Raw genomic sequence first — 24,198 nt, 5'->3', positions numbered from 1 at the left:
GTTTAGGCTACCCTGGGTCTCTTGAGATTCCATATGAGTTTTAAGGACAGTTTACCAGTTTTAACAAAAAAGATGACTGGAGTTTTTATATAGATTTCCTTGAATCTGTAGATCAATTTGGGGAATACTACTGTCTTAACACTATTAAGCCTTCCAATCTATAGCATGGGATGTCTTCCATTTATTTCATTCTTCAGTTTCTTGCAACATTATTTTGTAACTATCGGTACAGCTTTTCTATTTCCATTTTTTCTTTTTAGAGTATTTGCCTTTTTCTTAATGGTTTTTAAATGCTGTTTTCCTTTTTTAAGTATTTAAAAATAGTTATTGTTCCTCAATTTAAATATTGACATTAAATGTTTAAAATATTTCTCTAGCGCTTATCAGAGCAAGAAAAGTTCTGGTAATAGATGGTAGTGATGATAGCACAACATTGTGAAAGTCATTAACAGTACTAAATTATGTATTGGAGTGTAGTTAAAAGAGAAAATTTTAGGTGGTATATATGTTACTACGATAAAAATTATTTTTAAAAATCCCTGGAACTGTACAACACAGTGAACCTAAGTTAAACCATGGACTGTAGTTAGTAGTACAATTAAAAAATGTGCTTTCGTCAGTTGTAAAAAATGTGCTACACCAATGTAGTGTTAATAATGTGATGATATATGGGAGACCCTTTATTTTATTTATTTATTTTTTTTTTTCTTTTCTTTTAAGAGTTCCAATTTCTCCACATCCCCTCCAGCATTTGTAGTTTCCTGTTTGTTTAATGGCAGCCATTCTAACCGGTGTTAGATGGTATCTCATTGTGGTCTTAATTTGCATCTCTCTAATAGCTAGTGAAGCTGAACATTTTTCATGTGTTTCTTGGCCATTTGTATTTCCTCTTCAGAGAACTGTCTTTTCATATCTTTTGCCCATTTTATAATTGGGCTGTCTGTACTATTGTCATTGAGTTGTAGGATTTCTTTATATATGCAAGATATCAGTCTTTTGTCAGATACATGGTTTCCAAAAATTTTTTCCCATTGAGTTGGCTGCCTCTTTACCTTTTTTTGAGAAATTCCTTTGAGGTGCAGAAACTTCTAAGCTTGAGGAGTTCCCATTTATCTATTTTTTCTTTTGTTGCTTGTGCTTTGGGTGTAAAGTCTAGGAAGTGGCCACCTAATACAAGGTCTTGAAGATGTTTCCTACATTATCTTCTAGGAGTTTTATGGTACTTTCTTTTATATTGAGATCTTTGGTCCATTTTGAGTTAATTTTTGTGTAGGGGGTGAGGTAGGGGTCCTCTTTCATTCTTTTGGATATGGAATATCCAACTCTCCCAGCCCCATTTGTTGAAAAGACCATTATGACTCAGTTCAGTGACTTTGGGGGCCTTATCAAAGATCAGTCGGCCATAGATCTGAGGGTCTATCTCTGAATTCTCAATTCGATTCCATTGATCTATATGTCTATCTTTGTGCCAGTACCATGCTGTTTTGGCAACTGTGGCTTTAATAAGCTTCAAAGTCAGGGAGTGTAAGTCCTCCCACTTCGTTTTTCTTTTTTAGAGTGTCTTTAGCAATTCGAGGCATCTTCCCTTTCCAAATAAATTTGATAACTAGCTTTTCCAAGTCTGCAAAGTAGTGTTGTTGGAATTTTGATTGGGATTGCATTGAATCTGTAGATGAGTTTGGGTAGAATTGACATCTTAATGACATTTAATCTTCCTATCCATGAACATGGAATATTTTTCCATCTTTTAAGGTCCCCTTCTATTTCTTTTAGTAGAGTTACGTAGTTTTCTTTGTATAGGTCTTTTACATATTTGGTTAAGTTTCTTCCAAGGTACTTGATTGTTTTAGTTGCTATTGAAAATGGTATCTTTTTCTTGAGTGTCTCTTCAGTTTGTTCATTTCTAGCATATAGAAACATTACTGACTTATGTGCATTAACCTTGTATCCCGCTACTTTGCTAAATTTGTTTATTAGCTCTAGTAGCTGTATCGTCAATTTCTCAGGGTTTTCTAGATATAAGGTCATATCATCTGCAAACAATGACAGTTTTACTTCTTCTTTTTCAATTTGGATGCCTTTTATTTCTTTGTCTTGCCGGATTGCCCTGGCTAGCACTTCCAGCACAATGTTGAATAACAGTGGTGACAGCGGGCATCCTTGTCTTGTTCCTGATCTTAGAGGGAAGGCTTTCAGTCTCTCACCATTGAGTACTATGCTGGCTGTGGATTTTTCATATATGCTCTTTATCATGTTGAGGAAGTTTCCTTCAATTCCTACCTTTTGAAGTGTTTCTATCAAAAACGGATGTTGGATTTTGTCAAATGCTTTTTCAGCATCTATTGAGATGATCAATTGATTTTTCCCTTTCGAGTTTCTAATGTGTTGTAATACATTGATTGTTTTTCTTATGTTGAACCATCCTTGCATGCCTGAAATGAACCCCACTTGTTCATGGTGTATGATTTTTTTAATGTGTCTTTGGATTCGATTTGCAAGTATTTTGTTGAGGATTTTTGCATCTATATTCATTAGGGAGATTGGCCGGTAGTTTTCCTTTTTTGTAGCATCTTTGCCTGGTTTTGGTATTAGATTGATGTTAGCTTCATAAAATGAGTTAGGTAATGTTCCATTTTCTTCAATGTTTTGAAAGAGTTTGAGTAAGATTGGTGTCAGTTCTTTCTGGAAAGTTTCATAGAATTCCCCTGTGAAGCCATCTGGCCCTGGGCATTTATTTGTGGGAAGATTTTTGATGACTGATTGGATCTCTTTGCTTGTGATGGGTTGATTGAGGTCTTCTATGTCTTCTCTGGTCAGTCTAGGTTGTTCATATGTTTCCAGGAAATTGTCCATTTCCTCTACATTATCCAGTTTGTTGCCATACAGTTGTTCATAGTATCCTCTTATAATTTTTTTAATTTCTTCAGGATCTGCAGTTATGTCACCTTTTTCATTCATTATTTTGTTTATATGGGTCTTCTCTCTTTTTGATTTTGTCAGTCTAGCTAAGGGCTTGTCAATCTTGTTGATCTTCTCAAAGAACCAACTTTTGGTGATATTTATCCTCTCTATTGTTTTTTTGTTCTCTATGTCATTTATTTCTGCTTTAATCCTTGTTGTTTGTTTTCTTCTACTTGGTTTAGGATTGGTTTGCTGTTCATTTTCTAGCTTCTTCAGTTGATCCATTAGTTCTTTGATTTTGGCTCTTTCTTCCTTTTTAATATATGCGTTTAGTGCTATAAATTTCCCCCTTAGCACTGCTTTTGCTGCATCCCATAGGTTTTGGTATGTTGTGTTCTCAGTTTCATTCGTCTCTATATATTTAGCAATTTCTCTTGCTATTTCTTCTTTAACCCACTGATTGTTTAGGAGTGTGTTGTTTAACCTGCAGGTATTTGTGAATTTTCTAAGTCTCTGATGGTTATTGACTTCTAATTGTATTCCATTGTGGTCAGAGAATGTGCTTTGAATAATTTCAATCTTTTTAAATTTATTGAGGCTTGCTTTATGTCCCAGCATATGATCTATTCTGGAGAAAGTTCCATGAGCACTAAAAAAGTATGTGTATCCTGGTGATTTGGGATGTAATGTCCTGTATATGTCTGTTAAATCTAATTCATTTATCAGATTGTTTAGGTTTTCAATTTCCTTATTGGTCTTCTGTCTGGTTGATCTATCTATAGGAGAGAGTGATGTGTTGAAGTCTCCAACAATTATTGTGGAAACATCAATTGCTTCCTTTAGTTTTGCCAGTGTTTCTCTCATGTATTTTGTGGCACCTTGATTGGGTGCATAGACATTTACGATTGTTATTTCTTCTTGCTGAATTGCCCCTTTTATTAGTACGTAGTGGCCTTCTTTGTCTCTCAAAACATCCCTGCATTTGAAGTCTGTTTTATCTGAGATTAATATTGCTACACCTGCTTTCTTTTGGCTGTAGCTTGCATGAAATATTTTTTTCCATCCTTTCACTTTCAGTTTCTTTGTGTCCCTGTGTCTAAGATGAGTCTCTTGTATGCAACATATTGATGGTTCATTTTTTTTGATCCATTCTGCGAATCTATATCTTTTAATTGGGGAGTTTAATCCATTTACATTCAACGTTATAACCGTGAAGGCATTTCTTGAATCAGCCATCTTATCCTTTGGTTTATGTTTGTCATATTTTTCCCCTCTGTCTATTAATATCCTTTATTGTACCCATACCGAATTTCTTTAGTACTGAACCTTTCTCCAAGTCTCTCTGTCCTTTCTTTGTTTCTCTGTCTGTAGGGCTCCCTTTAGTATCTCCAGTAGGGCAGGTCTCTTGTTAGCATATTCTCTCAGCATTTGTTTGTCTGTGAAAAATTTAAGCTGTCCCTCAAATTTGAAGGAGAGCTTTGCTGGATAAAGTATTCTTGGCTGGAAATTTTTCTCACTCAGAATTTTAAATATATCGTGCCACTGCCTTGTTGCCTCCATGGTGGCTGCTGAGTAGTCACTACTTAGTCTTATGCTGTTTCCTTTGTATGTGGTGAATTGCTTTTCTCTTGCTGCTTTCAGAACTTGCTCCTTCTCTTCTGTGTTTGACAGTGTGATCAGTATATGTCTTGGAGTGGGTTTATTTGGATTTATTCTATTTGGGGTTCGCTGAGCATTTATGATTTGTGTATTTATGTTGTTTAGAAGATTTGGGAAGTTTTCCCCAACAATTTCTTTGAATACTCTTCCTAGACCTTTACCCTTTTCTTCCCCTTCTGGGACACCAATGAGTCTTATATTTGGACGTTTCATATTATCTATCATATCCCTGAGGTCCATTTCGATTTTTTTCAATTTTTTTCCCCATTCTTTCTTTTATGCTTTCATTTTCCATTCTGTCATCTTCCAGGTCACTGATTCGTTGTTCAACTTCCTCTAGTCTTGTACTATGAGTGTCCAGAATCTTTTTAATTTGGTCAACAGTTTCTTTAATTTCCATAAGATCATCCATTTTTTTATTTAGTCTTGCAATGTCTTCTTTATGCTCTTCTAGGGTCTTCTTGATTTCCTTTGTCTCCCGTACTGTGGTCTCATTGTTCATCTTTAGTTCTTTGAGTAGCTGCTCTAGGTGCTGTGTCTCTTCTGATCTTTTGATTTGGGTGCTTGGGCTTGGGTTATCCATATCGTCTGGTTTTTTCATATGCTTTATAATTTTCTGTTGTTTTTGGCCTCGTGGCATTTGCTGAACTTGGTAGGGTTCTTTTAGGATTTGTAGACCAATTGAAGTCCTTATCTCTAATTTATCAGATCTACAGCTTCGTGGAGTACACTTTCTCTAACTAACCAGCAGGTGGCGTCCACGAGCCACCTGTTCTCCACAAGCCAGTTCTCCCCTGCTTAGCCTTTTTGGTGAGTGGGGGAGTGAGTCTTGTGGGGTCCAATTGGTGTACCAAGCTTGCGTGTGTAGTTGGTGTTGCCTGCCCTGTGTATGGGGCGTGTTTCTGGGCAGTCAGGGAGGGGGGGGTGGCTCTAACAATCAAATCTCCCTGGTGATTCAGTTCAGTCCTGCCACAGTTTGTCTCTGCCACTGACCCACAAGTCCTTGGTATTGGCGTATGGCTCCTGAGACTTGCAAGTGGGCCCCTCTTCCAGGCCGTGCACCCCCCTTCCAGGCCGTGCACCCCCTGGTCCTCTGTTGAGGGATGACTGTGCTATGTCACAGGTGAGTGCCGTCCCCCCAGGGCAGTTCTGGGCTGCTGGGCTGTGTAGGGAGGCTCCTAGTCTGCTGAAATGATGGCTGAATGGGGCTTTGTTAATTCACACTGCTCTACCTTCCCAACTCTGGGGCAATCAGCTGAGGTTGCAGGGAAGGCTAATGTCCACGCCCAGTTTTGTGGTGTGTGCCTGTTATCTGAAGCACTTCCGTCACACTGGGTTGTCTGGGGCAGTTCTGGGCTATGGGGCTGGCGATGGGCAGGAGTGTTTCCTGTCCACCAGGATGATGGCTGTGAGCGGACTCCCCCCTTTTCTTGGGAAGTTGTGGTGTTTAGTGAATTTTCTCAGCCACTGGATTATTGCGTTTTGTCTCAGAGCTCTCCTAGTTCTGCTCTTGACTTGACCTGCCCATATTGCAGGTCTTTGAAGCTTTCTGTATTGGGCTTCTTAGAGTAATTGTTTTAGAAAAAGAAAAAAGGATAAAAAAAAAGGGCCCTCCTCAGAGATCTAATGGGTTATTGAAATGCTAAGAGACAAAGCAACCAGGGCCATTAAGGAAAGGTCCACAGGGCAGAGAGATCAGCTTTTCTTCAGGATTTGCGTATGCGCCTCAGGGCCCGAGCTCGGGCCTGAGCTCTGCCCTTCCCCCTTCAACGCTCACCAGAACTCCAAAAATCCTCCGCTTTTGTTTTGGAGTTTTTCGTGTTGTTTTTTTTTCTATGCCTGTCTCCTCTCTGCTGGGCTGGCTGCTATCAGATTCTCTGGTGTCTGGTCTCCGTCTATAGATTTCGCTGATCTCAGCAGTTCCACGTTTTCATGAGTGTTGTATGAAGTATGCCCAAAATCAGATTGCTCTGTGGTGTCCAGTCCACGCAGTTCCTGGCTTTCTACCTCCTTTCCTGGAGGAGTAACTAAAACATACAGCTCAGCAGTCTGCCATCTTGCCCCGCCTCCAGGAGGTAGCTTCTTAAGACGAACTGTGGGTATGCACGAGTCCAAATTCTGTAGGGCAGTCAGCAAACTGTCAACTCCAAGGAAGAAGTCTGATGAACTCCTCAGGGAACGAACCAGCAACTTCGACGGACTCCTCAGGAAATGAACTGGGATCTTCGTAAAACGTGTTCGATGAACTCCTCAGGAAACGAACCGGCAACTTCGACGAACTCCTCAGGAAATGCTTCACTGGGCAGCCAAAGAAGTCGACCCTTTATTTTATGCATGACTTTTCAATAAACCCACAACTCTTTCAAAGTAAAAAGTTTTTTTATTCCAAAGAATTTTATTTTTGATGCTATTATAAATGGAATTATTGTCTTAAGTTCATTTTTGGATTGTTCATTGCTACTGTGCAGAAATAGAATTGATTTTTGCGTCTTTATCTTGAATCGTGCAACCTTGCTAAACTGTGTTGATTACTTAGGATTTTCTATATACAAGATCATGTCATGAATAGAGATAGTTTTACAATAATTTTTTAATTAAAAACAAAATAATATTCTGTTAATACAGATATTCATCATGCTGTATACCTATCTTCTTACATTTAAACATGTATATTACTTGAGTAAACAATACCTAGGAGGAATGGTTTGTTCTTTACTTTATTATACATACTTACTTTTTCACTTTTAGATGACTGTGTGGGAGAAGAAAATGACCAAAATTACAACTCCTGAAAATACTCCTCGGTTATTTGATTTAGTAAAAGTAAAAGATGAGAAAATTCGCCAAGCTTTTTACTTTGCTTTACGGGATACCTTGGTAGCTAACAACTTGGATCAAGCCACAAGAGTAGCGTATCAAAAAGATAGAAGATGGAGAGTAGTAACTTTACAGGGACAAATCATCGAACAGTCGGGTAATTGTTTTTCCTGTCATTGAGTTTATTTAAACTTGGGGGAGACTTGTAAGGCTGACTTCTCTCCTCTTTTCCAGGTACAATGACTGGTGGTGGAAGCAAAGTAATGAAAGGAAGAATGGGTTCATCGGTCGTGGTTGAAATCTCTGAAGAAGAGGTCAGTATAAATAAAGTTGTAGACAGACTTTTTTTTTTTTTTTAATATCTTTATTGAGGTATAACTTGTATACCACAAAATTCACCCACTTTAAATATACTGTACTCAGATTCTTAAATTAAAGAGATTGAATTTTGTATAAATGACTGATAAGCTGTGGATTTTTACATAAAAACCTTCAAAATATTAAAAGCAACATGTTATTAGAAAGTGTATGCTCAGCATACCTTTATTTATTAAATTTGAATTATACGGGCATTTCATAATTTGCTTAACCATTCACTTACTATTTGACATTTGTTTATTGCTTTTTCATGTAATGACTGCTATTCCTTGATGCTTTTTTTTTCTATTTTTATATAATTCCTTAAGGTATGAGTATAGTAATGAATTCTGGTGCATTTTTCCAAATTTTATTTCAGAAGTTTTTTTTCCCTACCACAAGGTATATGAGAATGTCAGAATGTGCTGGGAAAACTGCTACATTCCATTATTGCCCTCCAAACACTGTAGTTATATACTTTTTTCTTCCTTTAAAAAACATGCTTGGGTTTCCTGGTAACCTAACTTCTTCCAAAGTTTAGAGTTGTGCCTTAATTTTTTCTATATGTTCAAATAACTTATGCCCTTTCAACTTCAGTGTTTATATTATATATCTTACTTGAAATAATAAGTGACTTAAACACTTAACATTGTCTTCCAATCCAATGCTGTAATGCAGAAATTAGTTGACAATCTCCTAAAATTGAGGAATTGTAGATTGGGAATGGATTGTTTGTTTTTACTCTATTAACATTGGAAATTTGGATTTTCTGTTACTAAGTTGATTGCTATTCTAAAATGACTCTTGGAGAAAACTTAATTCACTGGTACTTTTCTTTATAGGTAAATAAAATGGAATCACAGTTGCAAAGAGACTCTCAAAAAGCAGCACAAATCCAGGAGCAGAAAGTACAACTTGAAGAAGTAGTAGTTAAGTTACGGAATAGTGTACGAGAAATGAGAAATATGCTAGAAAAGTTTACCGCAAGCATCCAGGTATTCTTTTTCTATAGATGAACGTATTGGAATTGAACAGCAACTTTGGCAAAATATTTTTGCTATTAGTTTAAATTTAAAAATATATGAGAGTGGAGGAGTAGCTTCCAGGTAGAAAATCTGTCTCTTGATGATTATATTATTTCCTGAAGTACTAGTGGATAATGCCCTGTCACAGGATCCAGCCACAGCTATTCCTGTTTTCCATTTGTACTCCATAGAGATGTTGTCCCTTAGCATCTATATGACCCTTCGTTTTCATTTCCTTTCAAAGTTGCGTTTTTACCTTGATCGTGAAAATGCCTATTGTTTAAAAACAAAGAAAAAGTTTTCGGAAAATACTCAGAAGATAATTACCTTCGAATTTTTTTCAGTGTTTTTATGGAAAAATCTAATTTGTATTTGTGGATGACAGATATGTAGGTTAAAAGCACATATAGCTTTTTAATGAAATCATAGTATGCTTTTCTTCATTTAATAAATTATGGTTATTTTTCTCAAGCCAGTGTAAATTTATTGTTTTCAATCTCTGAATTTTGTTTATACCACAGTTTGATAAATGTTTTTGTTATTATGTAAATTGCCATGTTAAAATATCCTTGTGGGGTATACCTTTAAACACTCATCCAACTATTGCTTAAGGATAGATTTCTAAAATTTGTTTCACAGTGTGTGTAAATGTAGTTCTTGAGTATGTTGTCTTAAGTATGTTATAATGATAAACTAAAAAAGGCATTTTATTTTAACTTGTCTTTGTAATGATCTTACACATCATTTCTAGTGTTTATTGCTGTTGTCATTTTTTACAATTTAATTGTCCATGTTTTCTGCCCTTTTTTCCTTTTAGAGTATTTGCCTTTTTCTTAATGGTTTTTAAATACTGTTTTCCTTTTAACCTTAAGTATTTTAAAATAGTTACTGTTCCTCAATTTAAATATTGACCTTAAATGTTTAAAATATTTCTGTAGCGCTTATCAGAGCAAGAAGAATATTTGAATGTGCAAGTTAAGGAACTTGAAGCTAATGTACTTGCTACAGCCCCTGACCAAAAAAAGCAGAAATTACTGGAAGAAAATGTTAGCACTTTCAAAACCGGTATGTCTTTTGAAAGGTAGATTTTTTCCAAGATTGTTGAAAACAAGTTTTTAAAGTTTGAAATGTTTAAAATAGCTGCTTATAGAATAGTAATAGCAGCTAAATATACAATGTGCAAGTCACTACACTCTTTTACAGTTTTTATTATTTTCATACCAAAGCTATAAAGTAAGTACTAGTATCATTTGACATTTAAGGAGACTGGTGCACAGAATAGTTTATATAATTTGTCTAAGGTCACACAACGTGTGGTAGTATAAGAATTCTGGACCAAGGCTGTCTTGATTCCAGAGCCCATGCTCTTAATTTCATACTTTACATATATTGGCCCTAATCTTCATAAGAATGCTTCAAAATAGTATTATTTTATAGATTATGAAAACTGAGAATTAGGAAAAACTAAATCACTTAAACAGGAGCACACAGGAAATAAATGTATGCATACTTCCTTGAGAATTTGGAAAATACTGATTTTTCCTTCCAGAATTTTTTTTTTGTGTGTATATATATATATATATATATAAGCGTTCTACCAAAATAGAAGCTTTAAGCATAGGCTCATAGGTGGAAATATCTTTTATAACCTTAATTGAAGTCCCCTGATCATACATTTGAGCATCTCAGCTGCTCTTTCCACATTGGCTTCAGTCAGACATAGGTGAGCATCTTACTGCAGGAGGAGGGAAGAGAGTGAGTGGGTCATGGCCACCAACTTCTTCCAGGTATATAGCATCTTAGCTAATGGTCCCAGCAAGCACAGTGAGCCTTCATTATATCCTCAAGAAGGACCCCTGTTTCATTTTGGTTCATGGTCTGAGGAAGGCAAACACTAATTGTCCATCCCAAAAGAACTAATTGGAATGGAGTTGAAGCAATTGTCCAAATGCTCCAAAAATGAGGGTGTCCTCTTCCAAGAGAAAAAGAGGTAAAAAGTTGCTAGGTATGTGTCCACTATGCACACCAGATAATCTGTAGCCATTTTCAGCTTATTGGAGGTTGAGTTCCTTTGAGAATCTGAAATGTTGAGTTCCCTCACAAAAACTTAATACAATCTTACAAGGGACTAATCTCATTTTTAATATTCAGGCATTCTCTCAACTACTGTCTGCTATTGACAAGGCTTCGTTTTAGTTTCTGTTGTTAGAGTACTGAACAAAAGAAAGCCCTTCTTTTTCACAGAGCTCACACTCAAGAGTGGGAAGATAGACAGATACACTGCATATTGTGTCAGGTGGTGCTAAGTAATAGGAAAAATCTGGATAAAGATGGAGACGTGGTCAGGCAGGCCTCTGATACAGAGATGTTTGAGCTGAGATGGTAAAAGCTATGGGAATGCTAACCATGTGGATATTTGGGAGAAGGTCATTCCAAGAAAAATGTGGCAAGATGCAAAAGCCTTGAGGCAGGAGCATGCCAGGAGTGTTCAAAGATTATAAGGAGGCCAGAGTAGCTACAGTAAAGGACAGAGGGTTATAGAACGTGGGGGCCTTATGGTCCATGATAACAACTCGAGTGAAATAGAATGCTCCTGGAGAGTGATGTAATAACTAGTGGCATAATCTGACTTAATTTTTCCCCCTTTCATTTAGTTTGGATCTATATTTTCTTGTACACACATTGACTTCCCCCACACCCCCCTTTCCCTATATTCGTCTTTCCCACTCACCCACAATATTTGTTGTAATTGCTTTGATGGTACCTAATGATCAGCTGAAAGGCCAAAAAGTATATCTGTGCCACTTATAGCAACACTGTTTCACAGAGAGAGTGCAGGAATCTTACGTAAAAGGAAACCTTGACTTTGTGTTAGAAGCCCTATGCATATGTCTCTTCATGTAAATGCTTGGTATTATCAGTAGTCTGTTAAGGTGTCTCTCTGGCTGCTATGCAGAGAATAGAATGGGAGGACAGAGAGGTGGAAGTATGAAAATTGGGCTGCTTTTGCAATAATTCATTCAAGAGCTAATGAGGTCTTAGACAGCCATAATAAGGTTTTTGTTGTTGTATTTTAATAACTGTCTTTCAGAGTCGTAAATTGGCATAGCAAGGTATATAAACATCAGTTAACAAATTATAGAAATGCTTTATTAACCATATGGTTCCTTAACTCTTCCTTTGAACATACCTATATTTTTTATAAACAGTGAATATAGTAAATCCTTTATATCTAAGTCTTTACAAAAAGCTTATTTTGAAGATAAATGGTTAAATATAGAATAGTGATTTCAAAATGACAGGTTATCCTATACCCTAGTTTTCCCCCATCCTTCTAATACACATGCTACTAAAGGTATTTAAAAAGAAACACATCGTGGTACTTGAAAATGCTTTAAAGAATCCCTTTTGGGGAGGAAATTTGGGGTTGGGACTCCTTCCAGCTCTATTTCTGACCCATCCCCCAGTCACTGTAAGTAGTGCTAACCCCCACAGCAGCTAGTGTTTTACCCTACAGGTGGAATGCGCATGCAGGTTCCAGACACCTGAATGGAATCTCAACCACAAGGAACTTGTAACTTCACCACTGTGAGCAAGACAATTCTCTTAACAAATGCAGTGACTTAGACCTGGGGGAAGTTACAAATGTTAGCAATAAGGGACTTCAAAATCTATATATTTAATATCCTTTGAAAAATAAGGGATCCCCTCAAAATGGACAATTTTGAAAAAGAATCAAATGCTGATCTTGGAAATGTAAAATTGAATCATTGGAATTATGCTCAGTAGTTGGGTTAAAAATATCAGGTTAAAGAATAAAGAAAAATATAGCACAAAAAAATAATAAAGAAATGGGGAGTTAAAAAAAGTCAAAGTGTTGACATCTACCTAACAGGAGTCCCGGGAGGAAAAAAAAAAGCAATGGAGGGGAAGCAGTAGTTATCTCTATCCATTCCTTTTCTCAGCAAATCGTAACCTCCCAACCCCTATACCAAATACCCACATACCTTCTATAGAACTTTATGGGAATCCCTTCCACTGGTTAGCTCAGCTTTTTTTTTTACTAGACATTGGTATTCTTAATAGATTGAGCTCCCCACCTTTTTGCCACCTCTCCATCCTTCCTGTATTTTGTAATAAGATTCAAGTATGGAGAACAGAGTCCACTATAGCTAGGGTAAATAGAAATGATTTGTGGTGTGTGTGTAAGTGTATTAAATTGTTTACTGATTCAGTAGGAAGACTTAAAGAGACTCTAGGTTGAGCACTCAAAATAATTTCTAGAGCTACTCTGCAGCCATCAAAGCAGTTGCCTCTTCTAAAATTGAAAAGTAACCTCTCAAACTGGAAAGATGCACTACAACTACCAGCAGAATCATGTTGCACCTACTAATGATCCATATCATTAAAGTTAATGCCACTGCCTGTCAATAGTCACAAAACTATTGATAGTTTTAACACCACTACAGAAGATCCAAACTTCTGACTGCTTGCCAACAGAAGCATGTTATCAACAGAAACATGTCTGACTCCTCACTTAACACCTTCCAAATCATGCAAATCTTCTTAGTTTGAATAGACCTAAATATATCTGAACCTAAGCTACAGTGGAATATGGGGGATATAGCTTAGCCAATCTGCAGCACATGGTGGAACACTAGAGAGCACTAATTACTCTTACCTACCTCACTATCTAGAATAGCACAGAACTGCTGAGTTAGGATAGCAGAAGAAAATAAAATAACCACAGATTTTTTCACTGTGGACAGGGAACCTAAGTCTAAAAATCAGTATAAAAGCAATAACCAAGGAAGTACTATAAGAAAAAGTTGGAAAAGGTCTTTGTAAAGAGCCCTAGAGCATGAAGCCATTAAGAAATAAATGGGTATGTTCACAGCTGGGCCAGAGGATTTAACTTTGTTTTTTTAATACCATTTCTTTTGACATAAGGATTTTTTTTCCTTAAATCTTGGTAAAATGTAAGTAGCAATTCACCATTTTAACCATTTTTAAGTATGTAATTCAGTGGCATTTATTTACATTTACAATGTTGTATTACTATTACCACTATCCATTACCAAAACTTTTTCATCACCCCAAACAGAAATTGTATCCATTAAGCAATAATTCCCATTCCACCCCCATCCTTGTTGACCTCATGACTTCTAATCCACTTTCTGCCTCTATGAAAATTATTCTAGATATTTCATATAAATGAAATGTCCTTTCATGTCTGGCTTATTTCACCTAGTATACTATGTTTTCTAGATTTACCTGTAGGGTAGCATGTAATAGACTTTTATTTCTTTTTGTGACTTAATAGTATTCCATTATATATATATATATATACTACATCTTGGATTTTTTTTTAAGGTACTTTTCCCCGAGTGTCTAAAATTTCTTGTTTTGAGTGCATCAGGTTATCATGTTGACTTAAGTATCTAACAATTGATGTTCATTATTAGCATAGAAACATGAATTAAGTTCTTTATTTTTTAATTTCAGAATATGACGGTGTGGCTGAGAGAGCTGGTAAAGTAGAAGCTGAGGTTAAAAGGCTACACAGTATCATCGTGGAAATCAATAACCATAAACTAAAGTCTCAACAAGACAAACTTGATCAAATAAATAAGCAGTTAGATGAGTGTGCTTCTGCTATTACTAAAGCCCAAGTAGCAATCAAGACTGCAGACAGGTAGAGTAATGCCTTAACTTGTCTGCCCTTTCCCCACATCCACAGGGGTTAGGATTTAAGTTTAATGTGCCAGTAAATGGTATATCTTGTTGAACTTAGTAAACCTATCTCACGTCATTATTTAATAGGACTCTTATTAATAAGGTGGAACCTAGAATAAACATCACATGATCAATTTAAAAGAAAAAAAGCTTGTAAAAAGGCATGAATTGGAAAAGAGCAGTTATATACCTCCCCAATTGTTGTGAGGGTAAAGAAATCAGTTTTGTTTCTCGGGCTTAGGGAAGTAGGTATTGATTAACTTAAGTAGATGTAGACGTTACATGAATAAGTGAAAGAATAGGATCTCTTAGCAGAATGACTTATCTTGGTTGATTTAAATGTTTAATTAGCTCTGACATTCTGTTTTCTCATCTTACAAAATGTGTTTACCTGTTCATAGATCTTGTTTTAAAATTCAATTTTTTAGCATACTTATTTGTCTTTTAAAATAAAGCTAAATATATTTAGGGTGTTAAAATTTTAAGATAAATGAAATCGCTGTTTCAACAAATTGATTGCATATTATCAGTTATTTCTATGCCTTTTGCTCAAAAATAAGCTAGTAAGTTATTTGTTTATGTCAGTAGCAAAAGTATGCCTAAGTATATTTATTAATCAAGTAGAAGTAACTTAATTAAAGGAGAAAATAGTGCCCCCGCATCCACCCTGTTTTTTGGAAGTACTTGTTGCCCTGGCTTGAGCTGGGAATTATTTCTTTAAAGGTAGAGTTTTCATGAGTGTACAGATTTAGGAAACTCCAGTCTGACAAAATGCCAAAAGAATAAATAATCCAATAGACAGTTTTGATTCAGAGTCTAAGGTTAGATGCTATCAGAAGCTTATAGAAGATAGGAAGTTTAATTAATACTGCAGTTTAATAAAATATATAACATCCCACAAGTGTGTGTGTGTGCGCGCAAGCGCTTAACTGATTCAAAGATGGTTTTGGTAAATCACAAATAAAAATACGATAAAGGGTAAAAATAAATGTCATGAAAAATGATTTGGTAAATTTACAGAAGCAGAATAACAAATCACGTTACTACATTTTAATATGTCATTTTACTTGTTTAGAAATCTTAAAAAAGCACAAGACTCTGTCTTCCGTACAGAGACAGAAATAAAAGATACCGAGAAAGAAGTAGGTGACTTAACAGGAGAGCTAAAAAGTCTTGAGGACAAAGCAGCAGAGGTTGTGAAGAATACAAATGCTGCAGAGGTAAAACTTGTGTATTGGAGAGGGGAAGGGAAAGTATTTGAAGCAATTTGAAGAGTTGGATATAAAATCTTATCAGTGCCTTGCACATATGTAGTAAGCACTCAATTGGTTTAAAAGTTTTGTAACGTTGTTTGTACAATCAAAATATTTTTATGTATTGGGAAATATAAATAAATCATTTGTGATCCTACCATCCAGAAATAATCACTATTAAATTTTTGTATATCCACTGTGACAGAATGTTTTAAACTGGCAAATCTGTGTGAAGAATATATTTGACTACTCTTGTAAGTTTTCTCTAAATCAGAAAAATATTCATAATTAGCTTAAAATGTAAGGAACATGGGGGAGAGATTGCTAACTCCTTTCTTTATCTTTGCAAAGTGAAACTACCTGTTCTATTTGGAAGATCATATTTGTAGGAGTTCTTCTTGATTTTCAGGGGTCCTTACCAGAGATTCAAAAAGAACATCGTAATCTACTTCAAGAACTAAAACTAATTCAAGAAAATGAACATGCTCTTCAAAAAGATGCACTTAGTATTAAGTTGAAACTTGAACAGATAGATGGTCACATTGCTGAACATAATTCTAAAATAAAATATTGGCAAAGAGAGGTAAGGATTACCATTTAAACTTGCTCAGAATTTCCCGTATGCAAAAAAAAAAAAAAAAAAAAAAGGATTTTTAGCTTTTTTCTATTTTGACGTTATGATTCTTAATTCCATGAAATAATCACTTATCAGGTTTATGGAGATATAATGAACTACATAATAATAATATACGTAAAAATCTGGACAATGCTTAGAACTAGTGGACTACATTTTCACCCCAGGGATCTGAAGTTTTTAACAAAGGCTACATGAACATTTTGGAAAGTTTGTAAGTGTCTTTCTTGAAGTCCTTTGAAAAATAATTGATATAAAATTAGCCATATCTCCTTAGCATTCATTATTTTAGTAATTATGTGATTTGTCATAAACTATAGTACTGTACCTTTTCTAATCTTCATCTAAAATGAAACTTCTAGATTTCAAAAATATCACTGCATCCCATAGAAGACAATCCTGTTGAAGAGGTTTCCATTTTAAGCCCAGAGGATCTTGAAGCAATCAAGAATCCAGATTCTATAACAAATCAAATTGCACTTTTGGAAGCCCAGTGTCATGAAATGAAACCAAACCTAGGGGCCATTGCAGAGTATAAAAAAAAGGTATGGATGAAATGTATAATAGAATATGATACATATATAATACTATTATATATAATAGTCAGAAATTCCATTTCGTTTCTTGGCCTAAATTGTGACTTTTAATTTTATATAACTAGATATAGTCTCACTGACTGAGCATCTCATCTCAAATCTGAATGGATGGCTTTCTCATGATCATAATCTTTTTCATAGGAAGAATTATATTTGCAACGGGTGGCAGAATTGGACAAAATTACTTACGAAAGAGATAATTTTAGACAGGCGTACGAAGATCTTCGGAAACAAAGGCTTAATGAATTTATGGCAGGTTTTTATTTAATAACAAATAAATTAAAGGAAAATTACCAAATGCTTACTTTGGGAGGTGATGCTGAACTGGAGCTTGTAGACAGCTTGGATCCTTTCTCTGAAGGAATCATGTTCAGGTTTGTCAGCATAAATATAGAGTTTTTGATCCTAATGACAATGTTTTCTGTACATATTCTCCAAACTCTTTATTATTCCTTGGGTGGGTTGTGATTGGGTGTTTTGTTTTAATTTTCAGCAGTTTAAATTTAACACCATGATTGAAAAAATGCAGTGTGAAAAATTGCATTGGGAAAGGGGAGAAAATAGCAAGAAACACTTAACCTGCTGTTTAAACCTTAAAATTTTTGTACGTGTTCCTATGTGTTCATTCTCCAATAACATTTTTATAAAATAACAAATATTTAGATTTATGAAAAGCAAATAAGGCGACATTCCCAAGGAAGAAGGTGGTGGAAACCAGTTACAGAAAACAAATCATGAAGTCTTAGCAATAGCTTTAAAAATTATTTGACTAATACAGATTTTCTTGATTATTTCAGTGTTCGACCACCAAAGAAAAGTTGGAAGAAGATATTCAACCTTTCAGGAGGAGAGAAAACTCTTAGTTCATTGGCTTTAGTATTTGCTCTTCACCACTACAAACCCACTCCCCTTTACTTCATGGATGAGATTGATGCAGCCCTTGATTTTAAAAATGTGTCTATTGTTGCATTTTATATATATGTACGTATTCATTTAGGGGTTGGCATTCTCAAAATTTTAGGGGTCCCTAAACATTACACACAGAGTTTTTTTTACTTATTTCTCACTTTGGGGCTTTTCCCTATTTTCTAACTATATCCTGTGATAGCAAAATAGATTGAGCCCAGCAAACCAAATATTCCCATTTTGAAGAGGTAAAATAAACATTGGCGATGCAAATTAGTAACACATCAGCGCTCAAATCCCAGCTTTCCTTCTTGGCTCTTAGCAAGTATGCTTCCAAAAATGTCTAAATTCCTCTCAGAGCCTAATACTCTCATGAATTATCCATTCCATCATTTCTGTTCATGTTAATATGTCAGTATGTTGTTGAATTTACTGCCCCAAAAAATATTTGAGAAGTGAAATGAAGGCTTAAGTGTTTATTATGTTTATCATGACATGTTTCTTCTTCTTTCACTATAGGAACAAACAAAAAATGCCCAGTTCATCATAATTTCTCTTCGAAATAATATGTTTGAGATTTCAGATAGACTTATTGGAATTTACAAGACATATAACATAACAAAAAGCGTTGCAGTAAACCCAAAAGAAATTGCATCAAAAGGACTTTGCTAACCTTGATTATGCTGAAGTTTCCTCAAATCGAATCAGCCTAGTTTTGGTGTATTACTGATATTCTATTTGTAAAGAAGTGTATAAAAATACATATTCCTAAACTGGATCACAGAACTGGTTTCTATTTTATACTGTTTAAGACAAGTGATAAGTCTAATAAAGTATTCTCTATACCTGCTTCTAGGAGATTGTAGGAATGTTACAATTTTTTAAGCAATAGACTGTGTCAAAATTAAGATGCTGACTTACCCTTAGTCTCAAATTGCTACCAGCAGAGCTGAAAATACGTTGTTTGATACACAGTAAACTTCTAAACTGGATCATGTCAAGGGTCAGACTACCCTTATGGACCTTAACTTTACACTGGAAAAGCCTGCCAGCTAATCTTGGATAAGTTCTTAATGCATTTCACTTAAAAAGTGATAATATAAATTAGTAAATTATTATTCAAGTAATGGGAACTTTTTTTTTTTCCCCAAAACCATTCTAAACTGTAGGAATGAGAATTTAAGTATCTTATGCTTTTATAAAACTTGACAGGTTTGACTTTTTAAAAACTCACTTGCAAGAGAGTCAATAAACTTATGAGGGCATCTGAACTTGACTAGGATAATCCTATTAAGTTGGAAGGGAAAAATACCCCGCTATAGTTGCTTTATAAAAAGACTGACTCATATACAAGGGGTTGAATTCCTTAGTAATAAAATGGAAATTAAGATGGAATGTCATTTATTTTGCCTGTAAAACCACCAAGTTTTTCTACACTGTACTGACTCAAGGATGTTTTAATGCTACTGGAAATAAGTTGGCAATCACTTGGTTTTCAGAAGGAATTTTTTTTTTATTGGGATTGTTCACATACCATAGTTATCCAAAGATCCAAAGTGTACAATCGGTTGTCCCCAGTACCATCATACAGCTGTGCATGCATCACAATTTTTAGAACATTTTCATTATTCCAGAAAAGAAATAAGAGACACACAAAAGGAAATGAAACTCAAATCCTCCGTTGTGGATTTGATAGTATTGGTATAGTACATGTTACTGTTTATGGAAGAACGTTGAAATACTAACTAGTATATAGTTTGCTATAGGTATATATTTTTCCCTATATGCCTCTCTATTAACTTCTAGCTGTAGTGTCATACATTTGTTCTGGTTCATGAAAGATTTCTAATATTTATACAGTTAATCTCAAGACAGTGCCCACCACAAGGTTTCCTGTTTCATACATTCCCATCAGGCTGCTGTGAGGGAGGGGCTCTCTATGCAGGTCTGCAGTCACATTTGTCTCCCTGCAGTTATTCCACGTTATTTACTAGTTGTTCCTGTTGTTTATTAGTTGTTCCAGGGGGACTAGCTTCCACGCCTCTCTATGCCACCATCTTAGCTCCTCCTTCACAGAAGGAATTTTAAAGCTGGTACAACACAATGAGCTATATTGTAAATGATGGACTCAGTTAATAGTTCAGTTATTAAAATGTTCTTTCATGAATTATAACGTACCACACTAATGCAATGTTAATAGGGTGGTATATGGGAACTCTTTTATATATTTTATACATGATATTTCTGTAAACCTACAACTTCTCTTTAAAAATTTTTCTTAAAGTCCTTACCCTAGCTATTCAATTCGTAACCACTGGAGTAGTATAGTAGTTCAGTACGCTAACAAAGAATTAGTTCATGAAACCCATAACCCATGTGAAAATGCCAAAGCTACCACTCCTGCTTTTGAGCACCTTATTAAGCCACTCAGTGCAAATGAAATATCAAAATGAGTTTATTAAAATATATTGTTGCACATAAAACCTAGAAATATTGCAAGATTATTATACCCTTAAAATCATACAATCTCATACTTCTGGTAAAAAGATAAAAGAACAGCATGTCTAAAGAACCAGTTACTTACATACTTAAATGTATCTATGTATACTTCATAAAATTTATCAAAAAATTGTCTAGAAACTAGCAAGTTAAAAAACAATAATGTTAAGCCCAAAATGGTCTTAGATTTGAAGCTCTATTTTAGTAACATTACTCTTGACCAGAAGTCCTTTAAAGTCAGCACAACATGAACTCTGGAAACAATGCACAGATTTGAATTGTTCTCCCACATATTTAGCTATATTGACCTTTTTTTTATTCATTTTATTGAGATATATTCACATACTACGCAGTCATACAAAACAAATCATACATTTTATTGTTCACAGTACCATTACGTAGTTGTACATTCATTACCAAAATCAATCCCCGACACCCTCATTACCACACACACAAAAATAACCAGAATAATAACTAAAGTGAAAAAGAGCAACTAAAGTAAAAAAGAACACTGGGCGCCCTTGCCTGTCTGTTTCCTTCCTTCCCCCACCTTTCTATTCATCTATCCACAAACTAGACAAACAGGAGTGTGATCCCTGTGGCCCCACCAATCCCACTGTCCCCCCTCATATAGCTATATTGACCTTTGAGAAGTTATTTCTGTGCCTGTTGCCTCACCTATAAAATGAGTGTTGGTACCCATTTCAGAACTAAGAATAACTGCCTAATACATAATAGGTAATATATCAGTGTTTTATTAATGTTTACATTTACTCAGAAGTGTATGGCACTTCCGTGGCATGGCTATTGTAAGTAATCAAATGAATGCAACTTTAGTCAGGGTAATATGTATTTTTATCATCTTTATGTATCTTAATATCTGAACACATCTTCCCACACCCATTATAGCCTTCAAATGCTCTTTGACCCCACAATAGTTAATTATGCCAGATACGGTCTGATTCTGGTCCCAAATGGAGTTAATACAGCCTTCTGAAATCAAACTTCTGTTTGATTTCTTCTCAGATAAGCTATAAAGGTGATTTGAGAACTAGTGTCCTGAATACAGCCATATTTATTATAATTCATTTGAATGTAATCTGTAGTGCCAGGAGCACTAATCTGATATTAAAAATTTTTTAGTTAGCTAAGATTTAGAAATGCAATCCCAGAGCAACCGATCATCAGGATTTCTGGAAAGCAACTGAGCTTGTACTTGCAAGGGCAAACAGCTCAAAAGTCCTACCACAACCATCACAACTCTAATCACTGTAAATTCAATCAAAGTAATTTGACTCGTTGAGAATGGATTATGTCACCAACATGGTTCTGTTCAAATAATGTTTTCAAATTATCTAAGAAGTGATTTAACTACTGACAAGACTAAACAAAACACTACACACTCAAATACAATCTCAAAATAAACTTACTCAAATCATAGATTTGTATTAAAAACTATATTAGAAAATACCACTGGTTCTCTAATACTTAGTTTATCGAACACCTTTATTTGGAATGAATATTTGGAAGGAACAATTTAAAGGATCTTAAATCTAAAACACATTAAATGTGTAGACCAGGATCAAATAGATCCTTAATGTAAGCAATCCCTTATCAGTTATACTCTGTAAAAGCTTTTTGCACCACTATTATTCACCCACCCCGAAGCTTCACGCCACATGAAAACAAAGGCATGTGCACTTTCTGGACTTTGCCATCTCTTGATCTAAAAGCTACATATATAAATACAGATATATAAAAAGAATTGCAAAGCCAACCACTGCAGTGTATAATGATAAAAGTCAATATTGGTACACACATGTTTAATATCAGGGTGATACGTCATCTATCAAGTCAATCAAAATGGGATACTGTATTTTTAATAAATACTCAAGTCATGTAATTACTAGATTTTATTTTTCTAATGACTTGATTTGAATGTTTCACACATTCTGTGTCTCAATTCTAACTTTCACACATCATTTTTACCCAACAGAAGCATGAAAGATATAGTTCTACATGTTTGTTGCAACTAATAAAGTTAAAATTTGCTATTTGTTTTAATGTATCCATGCGACCCCTATTCTTCACTTGGCGATGGTTAGTCTCTGCTGCATAGCATATGCCTATTTAAACAACTGGGATTTCAGTTTTCAATGAGAAACTATTTTCCACATGAATTCCTTTAGCAAATATAAAGTGTGACATAGTATATCCTTTAAATTATGCAAGTTGTTAGATAAACTTTGGTAAACAGATAGAGACACGTCAGAAAAATATACTGAAGTGATTTCATTTAGAAAGGATATATGTTGGTTAAAAAAGAGTGTCAATATCAGTATCACTGAAATTAGTGTAACTACAACAATGTTTAAAATTTTTAAAAATTCAACTTCTTTTTCATCCTTATCAGGCCAGGAACATGACATCCTTTTTGTAGAAATTTTCATTTCAGGAATGACAACTTTCTTGATTTGTCCAATTTCTGTTCTGCACCATTCTTCTTTCAATATTTGGCTTACACGAGGGTAAATTTCAACAGGTTTAACCTCAGGAAGTGGCCTTTGTTTCAAGATCTGCACACGCTGGCGGACATCATCAACTTTTTCAAGAAATTTAAGTGGAGATTCTTCTTGCAAAGATGTGGTCAATGTCACTAATTCAAGCTGCTGCTCTCTTATTTCTTTAATTCTTTCAATTTGTGGAACATATTCTTGATTAATCAGATTTCCAACATCACTTAGGGCAGTCAGGAAAATTTTTTTCTTCTGTTCTAATGTATCACTAAGCTCCTTAAAATAATGGAGAACAACTTCTTTATCACCTTGAACCATCTTCTCAGAATGAGATTTTTGTTCTTCCAGTTTTTCAACAAGACAACTAAGATCTGTCCAATGTGTGTCAGTTAACTGTTCAAGCAATTTTTGAGGAGTGTCCTTTTCTTTCAGATAGGCACTTTGCAGGTCATCTATAGGATGACCATGATGTTGACCTATAGTAAGGCAATGACCACAAACTAATTTTTTATCTAGTAGACAAAAAACATTTAATGGTTGCCTATTATGTTCAGGGCAGGTGACAATATCTGGATGGTCTTCTTGCTGGTACTTTTCAATAATTGCTCTTAATGCAAAATTAACAGGTAAAGATTCGATACCAGTTGGAGCAATTTCAATAATACTTCGGCAATTTGGGCACTTCAATGGAATTCGTAAAGGTCTCCATATATAAAAGTTACCAGATGCGTGAAGAACATTTTCCAAACAATTTCTACAAAATGTATGAGAACATGGTAGTACACGAGGATCTTCAAAAATACTGTAACAAATGGGACACGTTAACTCATCCTCAAAATTGTGCATTTCCTGTAAAGAAAACAAAAGCATTTTTTACATATAACAAAAACATATATTATTTAAAGTTTTAGACATTAACCTTCAAATCACTAATATATCTTGACGGTCATTTAAAAGAGAGCAGTATAACATGACCACAGACGTAGGGGACTGGTGATTTGATGGGTTGAGCCCTCTACCACAGGTTTTACCCTTGGGAAGACGGTTGCTGCAAAGGAGAGGCTAGGCCTCCCTATGGTTGTGCCTAAGAGCCTCCTCCCGAATGCCTCTTTGTTGCTCAGATGTGGCCCTGTCTCTCTAGCTAAGCCAACTTGAAAGGTGAAATCACTGCCCTCCCCCCTACGTGGGATCAGACACCCAGGGGAGTGAATCTCCCTGGCAACGTGGAATGTGACTCCCGGGGAGGAATGTAGACCTGGCATCGTGGGACGGAGAACATCTTCTTGACCAAAAGGGGGA

At 35.3% G+C, this 24,198-nt stretch overlaps 2 protein-coding genes across 11 annotated transcripts in view; one reads left to right on the top strand and one right to left on the bottom strand.

Moving 5' to 3' along the window:
- SMC4 (structural maintenance of chromosomes 4) overlaps window positions 1-18,662 on the top strand; it is a 46,603-nt gene extending 27,941 nt beyond the window's left edge. For 2 of the 3 annotated variants that reach the window (XM_037841665.1, XM_037841673.1), the window contains 11 exons: window positions 7,309-7,534; window positions 7,612-7,691; window positions 8,577-8,729; window positions 9,698-9,824; window positions 14,265-14,454; window positions 15,571-15,715; window positions 16,158-16,331; window positions 16,745-16,927; window positions 17,120-17,352; window positions 17,776-17,959; window positions 18,404-18,662. In XM_037841665.1, coding sequence (XP_037697593.1) covers window positions 7,309-7,534; window positions 7,612-7,691; window positions 8,577-8,729; window positions 9,698-9,824; window positions 14,265-14,454; window positions 15,571-15,715; window positions 16,158-16,331; window positions 16,745-16,927; window positions 17,120-17,352; window positions 17,776-17,959; window positions 18,404-18,556 — 1,848 coding nt within the window. In that variant the 3' untranslated portion in view covers window positions 18,557-18,662. Of the gene's footprint in view, window positions 1-7,308; window positions 7,535-7,611; window positions 7,692-8,576; window positions 8,730-9,697; window positions 9,825-14,264; window positions 14,455-15,570; window positions 15,716-16,157; window positions 16,332-16,460; window positions 16,597-16,744; window positions 16,928-17,119; window positions 17,353-17,775; window positions 17,960-18,403 lie in introns of those variants that run through there. The other variant, XM_037841681.1, reaches the window with a different exon arrangement.
- Window positions 18,663-20,900: 2,238 nt separating this feature from the next.
- TRIM59 (tripartite motif containing 59) overlaps window positions 20,901-24,198 on the bottom strand; it is a 28,178-nt gene continuing 24,880 nt past the window's right edge. For all 8 annotated transcript variants that reach the window (XM_037841775.1, XM_037841765.1, XM_037841738.1 and 5 more), the window contains one exon: window positions 20,901-23,748. In XM_037841775.1, the coding sequence (XP_037697703.1) occupies window positions 22,537-23,745 (1,209 nt within the window). In that variant the 5' untranslated portion in view covers window positions 23,746-23,748 and the 3' untranslated portion in view covers window positions 20,901-22,536. The remainder of the gene's footprint in view (window positions 23,749-24,198) is intronic.

The sequence above is a fragment of the Choloepus didactylus genome, chromosome 1, assembly GCF_015220235.1.
Source record: "Choloepus didactylus isolate mChoDid1 chromosome 1, mChoDid1.pri, whole genome shotgun sequence".
In the NCBI taxonomy this organism is placed as follows: domain Eukaryota; kingdom Metazoa; phylum Chordata; class Mammalia; order Pilosa; family Megalonychidae; genus Choloepus; species Choloepus didactylus.
This window is presented reverse-complemented; position numbering and strand designations above follow the sequence as displayed.